General features: G+C 35.7%; 1 protein-coding gene across 8 annotated transcripts in view; it reads right to left on the bottom strand.

Annotated features, from left to right (window-relative positions):
* Window positions 1-12266, bottom strand: part of HMCN1 (hemicentin 1) — a 416593-nt gene that overhangs the window by 192605 nt on the left and 211722 nt on the right. For all 8 annotated transcript variants that reach the window (XR_012122845.1, XR_012122846.1, XM_073216906.1 and 5 more), the window contains 4 exons: window positions 7564-7758; window positions 4809-4904; window positions 3433-3560; window positions 1991-2135 (listed from right to left, as the gene is read on the bottom strand). Coding sequence is in view for 6 of the 8 variants with exons in the window: in XM_073216906.1 (XP_073073007.1) it covers window positions 1991-2135; window positions 3433-3560; window positions 4809-4904; window positions 7564-7758 (564 nt within the window). In the remaining 2 variants the exon portion in view is untranslated. The remainder of the gene's footprint in view (window positions 1-1990; window positions 2136-3432; window positions 3561-4808; window positions 4905-7563; window positions 7759-12266) is intronic.

The following is a 12266-nucleotide window of genomic DNA, read 5'->3' as shown; positions in this document are numbered from 1 at the left end:
GTTTGCCAGGATAAGGCATACCAGAGACCTCAGTACAAAAACTTCCTTGGAAGGCTTAGATTGGCTTTGCTTTCTATTCATATTTTCCTAAGACGGGGGTTATTCTGTAGATATTTTTTTCTTAAAGAATTGGCAGCAAATTCCCAGTCCTAAACAGGAATGTCAATGTACCGTCTAAAGCAAGAAATTTAATTTCCAGAGTCACCATGGAAGTCAACTTCAACTACGCTGTCATTTTATGGCAACATGGAATAAGCCATTTTCTTAAACACATATTGAGTTTGACAACTATAAAGGAGAGCAGAAAACTTGGGCAACAATTTTCAAATCTGATGACGTTTAAGTATGGAGAGCTGTTCCTTCCCAGATTGTTAATCTATATAAATCAACATAACTATTAATGGTTTATTTGTTACATTAATTTGCATTACATTTGCATTCATCAACTCATTCTCTTAAGAACTGGTCAAGGGTATTTCATGAGCATTCCTAAAAGTGGAGAGACTAAGTGATAGAAGAATGATGGTGCCAATGAACACAAATGCTTAGGTGTAGGAAAGCAACAGTGCTTCAGCATAACCAACTCAAAGACAAATCTGTGAGCTAAATGATTGTTTATTTTAAGTTCATATCAAATCGCTGGTTGAATTTTTTTTAATCTTATGGACTAAATCAGTTACTCATTTTGGACTAAGATGGATGAAACAATGTTGTGAGAAGACCCAACTTCTAATTGCTAAAATTCATTGCATTATCATAAACCACATCATTGGTCTGTCTCTCTTCTCAGTCTTCTGATCTGACAAACATTATAACTAATTATGTTACTCTCCCCCAAGTGAACATTTGCCTCAGAATCCTTCTCAACACAATACTACAGGAAGTTGCTAGAAGCCAAGGGGGGATGACATGAAAACATTTCTACATTAGATTCTCAAACCAGGAAACCTATGGGCTTATCTTCTTTAAAAACAGTGAAACACAACTATATCCAATCTGGCATTATGCAATTACTCTTTTAGTCTAGAATTTATTTAGTGTTACTTTAGTATTTCTTCAAAACAGTCTTTCTTCAAGAATATCTCACAAGATGTTGGTGGAGATTGGCATAAGATTGGAATAGGATTGAGAGAGGTGGAGGAGGTTATTTACAATGAGAAGCAGACATTAAAAGAAGATGGTATTTTTAAAAGAAGATGCTTTGCATCCACTGAAAATTTCAACAGACCAGGAAAAATTTGGAAATTATGGGAATCTCCTATTTGTGTCCTAAAGAAGACTGAACTACTAAAAATAAATGTTCTCTGCTACTTTCATGCCTATACACACACTATTTTATAATGCCACACTTAAAAAAAGCGATGTTGCAAAATCTTTAAAGGAAGTACACAAAAAAGTTACAATAATTTCTTAAACTAGGAAGCTGTCACTTATCAAAATGTAAAACATTAGTGACTGTTAGTCATGAATGGAAAAGGATAGCTTCTGATTCTTCTAATTGGTGACCTTTAAATTATTTAACACAAAAAAAGATTGTTTGGAGCCCATGGGGTGGCCTTTTGAAAAGGTTAGGTTATTTCTAGCTAACACACAAAGGGGTCATTAGTAAGGACATGCTTGTTGCACAATTGAAAAAGAAAAGGCAATTTGGATGGTATAATAAGTTCAGCTTGCCTAAAATTAAAATATGTTTAAACATAACTCTTTGAGAGCTGAGTTCACTTTTATCAATAAAAAACTACCTTCAAAAGTCCTTGGCCAGATGGGGCTGGTGACTCCCAATAATGTCTTTTTATGTACATAGGAAAGGGAAATCTGGGAACAGCCTTAACAGTGTAAACACTATTCAAGGAATAAGGCTTTTTGTCAGACATAACAATTAGAAAAGATCCATATTTCTTATAACTAGAGGAACAGATTTGTTTGATTTAAAGATATGCACCTAGCTTCAAACATGGTTTGGAAAGAATTATAACGGTGTGTCTCTTACCATGGACATGCACAGTGGTAGTTTTGTTAATGGTTCCAGCAACATTACTGGCCACACAAGTATATTCACCTCCATCCTGAAGGTGAACTCTTTCAATATGCAGACTCCCGTCACTGCGTACAGTGATGTAAGGATTTTGAACCAACTTAAAGAAAAAAGTCATTTTCAATTAAAAAGGCAATGATGACTATATTAAAACCAGGTATTTTTTTTCCAACTAGGTTATTAAATGTCTTATAAAATAACAATATACTTTAATACCCAAAAGTAGCAAACGCTGAGCACAAGATGTCACCTAGGATAGCATCAATTGTATGTCACTGTGATACTCCACCCAAAGTAATAACTACTAACATCTGTTAGAGTTATGCGCATTCTAGAAAAGGGAAGGAGATAGAGACACACTTATTTCATATTTCTGTAATTTTTGTTATTACTCAAGACCCAAATTTCACTAGTAATTTTTACCTTTAGCTTAATTTGTTCTTTTTCAGAAAGACCTTATTACCACTTGCAAATCATTTGATATTTTAGTTTGGCAGACACTCATTCAAGTGAGAGAATGTGACTTAATCTCAACACTTACTTTTTTCAGTAACGGATGCAAATATCAGAGGATAATGTATGACATAGGAACTATGTCAGAGAAGGTTGGCAATATTTTCTGCTGAGAATGGTCACCTCTAACTCTGTACCACTTACGCATTTTGTTCAATCACAGAACACTTTAGAGCTCAAACTGTATCATCCATGTCATAAGGGCATTTATTATTGAGTGAGGTGTGCTAATTTTTCTCATTATTTTAATGCAAATATGTACAATTCTACTTATTATTCCATAGACTCAATTCACCTCTAACTGGTACTTCAAGAAAAGAGTGAATCTAACTACTCTGGAAAATGGAAGGAAAAATGCTCTGAACTAGATGAAAATTTATTGCCATGGATGGCATATTCACATGGATGGAAAATTCTGTAGAATTGTGAAAAAATTTTCACATTCTTTCATAGTCAAAAGTTATACACTGAAAGACAGTGACACAAAAAGATCCACAATTATAAAGAGTTCACAATAAAAGAAATAATAATTTTATGAGAATATTAGCATTTCATTATGTCCTGAAAAGATGGATATACTAATATTTAAATGCTATGAGAATAACTTCATACTTGTTTTGGTTTTTACAAATTCTGAAGAGAGTTTATTAGTTACATCGAATTAAATGCAAAATTATAAAAGTTACACCATTGACAATTTTTCCATCTTATTCATTCCAAAATAACAGGAAGTGCAAAACATATTAATACTGAAGAGAAGCTTTGGTACACTTGCAAAATATATTTCTGCATATTTATTAAATTGAAATTTCAGTTGTTGGAATACATTGCCTCCCACTTATGAAAATAAGGAAGGTGGATGCATGGATTTAAAATGTTCTTACCATGGCTGAATTCTTAATCCAGCGACGTTCTGGAATGGGATTTCCGGCCAGCAGAGCACAAGGCAAAGTCAGCTGCTGTCCTTCAATTATACTGATCACTGCAGGGCTGATTCCAATGAGGGGAGCCACTAAGTCAGAGAGAGACAGGCACCGCCAATTCTATTTCACCCAAAAGGAAGGCAAACTCTTGTCCAGGCCAAGATGACTACTAATTAGACTATCACAAATGTAGTTTACAGGAACATGATTTTTACATGTAAATGGCTATGAACTGGAAGGTAAGGATAAAGGACCTTTCTAAGCCAAGGCAGTGGCCACAGGGCACAAAATAGCATAGAAGTAGAGAAAGTAAAAAAGAGTTAAGCCTGGAAGGCTGGAAATGTCAAGCCACAAAATTTGCAATGTATTCAATAGACGAATGGAGAGAGACTGATAGCATTTATTAATAGAAAAGTGGAATCAACAAAACCCTTTTCAGAAACTATTAATCTGAAAACTGCGCGTAGGACTTATTAGGGAAGGAAAACACTGAAAGAGGCGAGATCAGTGAGGAGGCGCGAGCAAAGGAGGCGAGGTGGGCTCCCTGCGATGGGATGGCAGACTTTGTAAAGATGCTCTTTCCTAGAAATCATGAATGAATTTAACACAAATCAAACAACATCCCTAAGAGATTCTATTTGGAAAATTTACGTATATGTAGATGAATAAAGGGAAATACATAAAGAAAATTTTATGAAAGCATATTAATGAGAAACATGTACTGATTTAAAAATCACACTAAATGCTGTAATAATTAAAAAATGTGTGCTAGTGCATAAATAGAATTACAAGGAATAGACATAGGAATATAAATTTAGTGTGTGAGCAAATGGGTATTTTAATCAGTGGGAAGATGATATTCCATAGAAGATATTGAAACAGATGTCTCACCACTTGGAAATAAATGATATTATATTTTACTTCATATCTTACACAAAAGTAATTTGATGTGATTGAAATAATAATTGTATAAAAGGTAACAGAAATGAACTCTTCCACTCTAATGTGTATGTGTGTGTGTGTGTGTGTGTGTGTGTGTGTGTGTGTGTACAGCTGTATATTTAGACTTAAATCAATTTATTCAAATTGACCTTCATTTCTTCAAATGGAAGATAAGGAGCTTGGAACAGGTGATCTCTGTGGTAATCTCCAATTCTAACATCCTATGAAATATGAAATAGGATAGGGCAGCGAAGGTTAATCTAGTAATCAGATATTTACGTGGTTTAAAAAAAAGTGGCACAGGCAAGAAAGCACAGGCAAGAAATGATAAATGATGTGTAAAGTAGTCTGGTGATTCTGAGGAGTGTGGGGTCTACGCACTTAATTTGTCTTACCAAGTCCTGTCACTGTTACTGTTGTCTGGGACTGGATCTTTCCAAATTGGTTTTCAGCTTCACAAATATAGGTTCCTTTATCACTTGCCCATAAGTCTAAAAAGAAGAGATCATTTATTCATTCAATACCATGTATGAAGCATAAACTCTGTGCCAGGCACAATGCTGAGATCTGTGGGTGGAAAATACGGTGTCGCCTTCTGGTGCTTCTCATTCTAGGGGAGAACACGTGTGTAAAAACCAACAATCATACCACAGTGCGATAAACGCTAGGAGTTTCCAACAATGAGATGTGGGGGCAGAGAGACAGCAGTGACTGGGGGCACGGAGAGGAGTTAGGGAGGGCTTTACATAGGAGGTAATAACTGAGCTGTACCTTAAACAGCAGGCAGAACAGAGGAAGGGCAGTCCAAACCTGAAGGGCTGCGAGATTAAAGAGTGACTTGAAAAATCATGATCTGTTCAAGGAAATGGGAAGCTGCACTACCACCCTGGGGGCATTTTGTAGGTTGGCAGAGGAGACTGGTTGGCTCAGTGTTTGGGGGAAGTCTATTGGCATTTATTGGGCCAAAACTAGGGAGGTGATACATGGGGTAGATTCGTGAAAGGAACAACTATCTCAAGCCCAGCTAGACTTTTGGATGCCCCACTGGAAATTTATGGATTTGATTACTTTGTTTATAATTATATGAGCTTACAACCTAATTCCATGTAAGTGCAAGAAAAAAGGAACTTTGGCAAGAATTGCACACCATTTTGCAAAATCACTGCATCAGCTTGGAGATTTTGAGACATTAATTCCATACTCCTGAATGAGTCCTCACTGAACTGTCAAATTCATGGTGATATACATAAACATGTGTATACATTGTGAAGACTTTGTCAGAGTATTTACCTGAAATATGCGTTAATTTGATAAAAATAACTTTATTTTCCTCGGTCCTATATTTTGGCTATTAAGATAATTTTTATTCTAGAGGTAGATCTAATATATAGACTTTCTGCAGTACAATAGAAAGGATATTATAAAATGTTCTTGATGAGGGTTTTAGATGGATCACGATGAGGACTACTAGGCTACAAGTTGTGTGTTTACTGTCAGGAGACTGAAGCTGAAGAGGCAGCCTGGTGTCTTCTAAAGAGTGTGGTTCTTGTCGTGTAAGTGATAGGGGAGCCAAGAGAAGATTATTAGTCGTCATCTTTGCCAATATCGTCATTAAAATAAACACAGAAAAATGTAGCTTCCCATTATGAATATTTCCATATTAACTCAGATAAAGAGCAGTAACAAAGTTTCTCCTCCTCTGTCAAGCACATGCACATATCTGCAGAACTGCATCTGGTAAACTCCGGCAGTGCCCACTGTAAACAACAGCAGACATTGATTTGCAAAGGGAAATTCAGCAAATCACCTGGCTGATAAGTCAGACTTTGCTTCTAACCAAGATATTTTTCATCTTATCAGCTCTTAATTAATTTGTGTGTAAATACAAACTACTATTGAGAACTAAGCTTCTAATCTCTACTTTCCTTCTGGATGATTTAATTTGGACAATTGCATAACCATTAGTCAACCTTTACCCTCTTTTATTCTTCCTTCTCTTTCATCTCCTCTAATTCATTTGTTTTTAGGTCTAATTTGTTTCCCTTTGGGCTATTTCTCATCACTACCATCACCTTACCTATATAATATCTGAGCCTCCCCATATTTCCCTCTCTCATCTCTTCTCCCATCCTGCAAAGGAGTTGTTCTGAAACAAGACTTTTTCATGTCTTTTTTTGCCTATGATGCTTAGTGGGGGGCTTTTCTGCCTCATCAAATATGTTTCTTCACCTGCACATTTCAAGTTCTACACAGTCTGACCCAATCTCAGGAGCACTTCCCAGTTGGAACTTTTATGACTGTCTACTCAGATGGTGGATTGTAAAATGCCTGAGTGAGGGATTCCTGATTCAACTTCTGTGTTCACCGCAAGACCTTGCTTAGAACTGAACACTTAAGCACTTGTAATTAAATAGTTTAATTTGAAATTGGAAGTTTATGTGGCTGATGTACATTTAATATTGTTAATAAACATGGAAATCACTTATTACAGGCTTTCTACAAAATACCCCAAAGATGCAATTACTCTTAAAAGCCAATTAATCATCTATTGTCACTTCTCCAATACCACTAATCAAATATTCTTAATATTATTTGAAAAGTACAAAGTGTTTACAAATATCTGAATATGACATATAATAGCTTATAAGTAAACTTTCTGGATGATGGAGTATGTGGCTTTTAAAAAAATCTTCTACTCCAGGTAGATAGAACTTTAACCATGGAGTTTCCATAGGCTATAGAGTCCCTATGCATGCAGTTATACATTGGAGTAAAAAACTATTCATTAGAATTTACTAGTAATATTTTACCTTTTTATACAACACTTGTTACAAAAGTCAAATAAGTGTGATCACTTATTCACCTAGAGGCCCAGGTGACTCCATTTACAGTAAGAAACAGTGAAATATGACAAGTTATATTGCTTCATAAACCTTAATGATATGACATAAATTTGAATAAAATATAACTATCATTTATGACAATTACCAAATGTAAAAGTTCAATACTATTTTGAAGTGAAATGCAGCAAACACAAAACATATTGGCAAGATTAATTCACTATTTTAAATATAGGAATACCTATATATAAAACATGAATGCACAATAGATATGTACAAACTTGTACAAAATATATTTCCTTTAACGTACTTGAAATAAAGAGAGCTCCTGTTCTTAGCTGGCTGATGGAACTCACTGAAAAGGGGCTTGAGAAGATTGGCATATTGTCTAATCGTCGCCATTTAATCTTTGGTTCTGGATAACCCTGGACATAGCAAGGTAATGTCACATTTGAGCCAATTTCCATAGACACATCAACAGGTTCTTGAATGAAAACTGGAGGTGCTGGAAGATATTTAAAACAAACAAGCAAAAAAAGTCATAGGGATAGTATATAGGCATATTAAGTGTAAACTTAATTATTAAACTATCAACACACTGAATATGAATCAAATAATTGTTCATATAATGTTATTCATTTACCTTTACATATTCTTGTCTGCTCCTGAAATAGCAGATATTTCTTTTTTTGTGTGAACTGAATAGAGGCACAAGAAGTTCTATTATTTCCTTAAAGTCATAACTGATGAAAAGAATGGGAATTTAAATGAAGGTTCCTTTAAATATAGGGCATCTTCTATTTTATAAATTTGGTTTAAATTTTAGTATGTCATACTACATAAATATTTAAATGTTCTTATAAATCAGTTTGCCCTGAAGTGAAATATTTTTGATATTTTTCAAAATTTACTATTTTTTGGTCAAATTTTTAAATGAACAATTTATACCAGAATTTATTCTTCAATGCATCAGTATGTAACAAGTTAGCAGTATTTAATTGTATATTGTATCTTTGTTCTAGATCATTCTTACATCTCAACGACGTTCACATTTTTTTCACACTTTTGAGTTGAAGAAATTCAAACTTGAGAATCAATGATACAAATTAAAGTAACAGAATACAGTATTTGATAAAGGGAGAATAGTGAGTGCTTAATATCTTAGAGTTAAAAGATGACTCAAGAATTATAAACTTATAGAGAAGAAGGCTATAGTTATCCACATAATTCAGGTAACCACAGAAACCAGGAGGAAGAATTAGAAATACATCAGAGGTACATCTTGGAAAACAGGGGAATGCACTGTAAGGGGAAGGCAGTCAGTAAGCCCAGGTATATGAGACTCTCATTATATCTTCCATAATTCATGAGTAATGATGTCTGAGGCATCAAGCCCAGAGAAATATATAGGGTGCTATTGGAGGTAATTCATGAAACCTACTCCTGTAGGACCCAAAGAGGAGGTCCTCAAAAGGTGGTCTCCTTGATAATGTCAAAGTAGATATTGGTTAGGAATTACAACAACTATCACTTACAGAGCCAGAGACTGTATTGTTTTCCATTAATTATCTCATTTAATCTTCACAATGTCTCTATGAATTAAGTACTGCTATTAGTCCAATTTTACAGATGAAGAAACTGAGATACAGTTAATTTGCTAAGTGTCACATGGAGTTGAAGAGTGGAGTTAGGATTGAAAACCAGATAAATCTGACTCTAGAGTCACAATTCTTTGTCATGTTATCAATCTCTCTCTTTCTATGGGGTTCATACAATACTCAAGGTGTTTAGCAGGCTAGTAAAAATGGGTGCAGAGATCACTTCTTTCCTTCTCGATGGGAATTCTGGGGCTTGGATGTGTAGTTGTTTCCAGAGCAGTATGAGCGCTTCCTTACTTAGGGCTAAAGTACCTCCTCCAACTGTGCAGCCTCATCTCCCATTACTTCCCTACAGGAATCCTATTCCCTGGACAATCAGGATCTCTCAAGTCTTCTCTTCTCCAAACAAGGGCTGACCTTTCTCACAGACTTACGTTATCACCATCCCTTTCAAATGCAATGTATGCTGACATCTGGCTATTGAAATATTGATAATTCTTAGTCTGGTTCAGAGGGCCCTCTTAATGCTGTCTCTTACCATCCCCACCAGGTGGTTTCAAATGGCAGTTCCCCAGGGGATACGATTTCTTCCTCTATTTGGTTTCAGAGAACTCACTCTTTACCACTGTCATGGCAACACACATACAACATTCAGCCTTTTATTAGACTATATTTTTAGTTTTCCCTAGAGAGTTTATATTTGCAACTTACTTTTTATAACAACCAACATAGTACTTTGTGTATGTATATGGCTGCTAGATACTTGGGAATGATTGAATCAATACTGACTCAATCAAACATTTCAACAGTAAACTAGTGTGTGTGTGTGTGTGTGTGTGTGTGTGTGTGTGCATGTAAGTGCATATGATGATAATAGCCTTGATCTAGTACATTTGAACTTGCACTTTTGGGGAAAATATGGTAATTGTAGAAGCTGTATTATTTGTTTATTGAACCTAAATAAATAAAATTAAGTTAAATACTGTGACTAATATGTTTTTACAAAGTAGTAATGAATCTGTGTTTAGATTTCTCTTAATCCACCTGTATAGGAACCTGAGATAAAAATAATAAGGACTAGCAAAATAAACATTTTAAAAATAGTTTATAAAGCCTTTGCTTACCCTATGTATGTAAGGCCTAGTTACTTTTCTCTGAAGTGATAGCAGTAATTTGTTCTAGAGCCACTTGCTTTTCTAAAAAATAGAGGTTAAATATAAAAGCCTCAGGATATGTCAGGCTCAGAGTATGGGCACAGATGAGACAGATTATAAATTCCAGAAGAGCAGAAATATATGCAGAAGCCTGGGATTAACCAAATACGTGGGAGGAAATCGAGTTTACCGACACACTCGAACAGAGCCACTAACGAAAACGGAGGCACATTAGAATTTTCAGAACCAAGAAAGGCAAGAACGAATCGTAATGAAAAGATAAGCGGAGCTCAAGTCATGCCCCTGAAACTCAGTTAAGATGGGAGAAGTCATCTGTGGCGCAGGAGCTTCAGGAACAGTGTCAGACGCAAGACAAGCACGAGGTCAAGGACTATGTCTACTGGTCCCGGAATACAAGGGAAATGAGAGGACCAGGCTCTAGGAAAGCAGCCAAGCCAGCATCAGCGACAAGCAAACCTCAAAAATGAAGCAGCTCCCAACTCAGGCCAAGAAGCCTTTTAAATACTTCCCACTCCCGAGTGTAGCCAATTTGGACTCCAAGTGAATTACACTGGGTGGATGGTGAAGAGATTTATGGAACTCGGGAGAAAGGGAGCAGCAATGGTCATAGTCAAAATGCAGGACTTGTAAAGAGGAGGTTGTGTTGTATAAAGTTATAGCCCACTAGGTAGTTTCAAATGGCAGTTTCACTATTTCTAAGTCTGTAAACTTGGGAAATATTTTGCCTGCTCCAGTCTAGATCCCCCCATGAACAAAAAAGGGGATAATAGCATGTCCTATCTCACATCATTAAAAGAGACTGTCTTTATTAATCATTTAGCATGCAATAATCATCCAAATATTCACCATCATGGATCTTATAGATTGTTGAGTTACTTTATTAAATCTTAGTTCTGGAGTTTAATGTATGTATTGTTGATTTCAATTTTGCTTTCTGCATAGAGTCTGTCAGGATCATGCTACATGTACTGTGATCCCCCAAGTATTTGAGAACTGCACACTTAATGCATGATATAGCTGTGTTGTCATGAATAGATATGGCTGTGCATCACATTATTTTGAAAATATGAAAGTTATAAACAGATCGACCATGTTGCTCAAAATCTATTCCATAAAATTATCCTAGTTCTTTCAGTGATAATTAGATATAGATCTGCTATGGGAATTCTTGCATTACATTAATCAAACAAGGATTTTCTCTCCTAAAATGGCTGAACATACTGTTGTGTTTCAATCAAACCATGAAACATGAAACCACAGTCTAAGACACAAACCCTGCATGGGCAGAATGCTACAAATAACATCACTGCCAGGCCCACGTTTTGCGTGAGGTAGCCAATCTTCTCTTCCAAATGACTTCACAAAATTCACCACCTCTTTTCTAAAAGGGTGCAAAAGCATTGGTACCTTTCTCTATTGACTGGAAATGTCCATAACCTAAAGCCATGGTGATGAGAAATAGGAAAATGGAGGCTCACGAGAGAAGCTAGAACGCAACGATCATGTAATACAGCCTTTCTATTATTTTTTTTATCTAGTACTGTCGATGTAGAGTAATAGGCCTAGAAAAACAATCTGAAAGCCCAAGGAACTACATAATACAGATAAAAGCATGGTTTTCTTCTGAAGCCATAAGCTACTTAAATTTGTGCCCAAGTGTCTTGGAACTCAACTGATTAATTTATGGACTGCTGACAGTCTTTAAATTGCCTCAACCCTTCCAAAGAAAAAAAAATCAAGTTGAAACAGTGACTTTCATATCAAAAGCCTAATGCTTAATCTTAAATACTAAGCCATTAGTGTAGATGTATTTCCATATTATTTTTCAAGACTAAAAGGGTCAAAATGACCACTCGGTTTTTGGAGATGATATATACCTATTTGACACATGTCCCACGAAGCAGTGTCAGAAGAACAGAGCAACCACTGACATGCCCCAAATGCACATAGGTGGTGAGGCTTCATTTTACCTGTACAACCTACCTGTCAGGTAGGTACCATTAAAAGGAAAGCAAAAACCCAGTCTCTCCCCAAAGCCTATTCTCTTAACCACTATACATTCTGGGGAAATTTTTGTTTTTTTGTTTGTTTTTAAAGCTAATAGGGATACCACTACTGTCACCTCTACTGGGATTTGCATGCATCTTGGCAACTACATCTTATATCTGCTAGGATACGTAACAATAGTTTTAAGTGGACAGACAAGGTCTAATCAAACTTTGTGAGCTATAATGATCAGG

This window comes from Manis javanica, chromosome 11, assembly GCF_040802235.1.
Source record: "Manis javanica isolate MJ-LG chromosome 11, MJ_LKY, whole genome shotgun sequence".
In the NCBI taxonomy this organism is placed as follows: Eukaryota; Metazoa; Chordata; class Mammalia; order Pholidota; family Manidae; genus Manis; species Manis javanica.
This window is presented reverse-complemented; position numbering and strand designations above follow the sequence as displayed.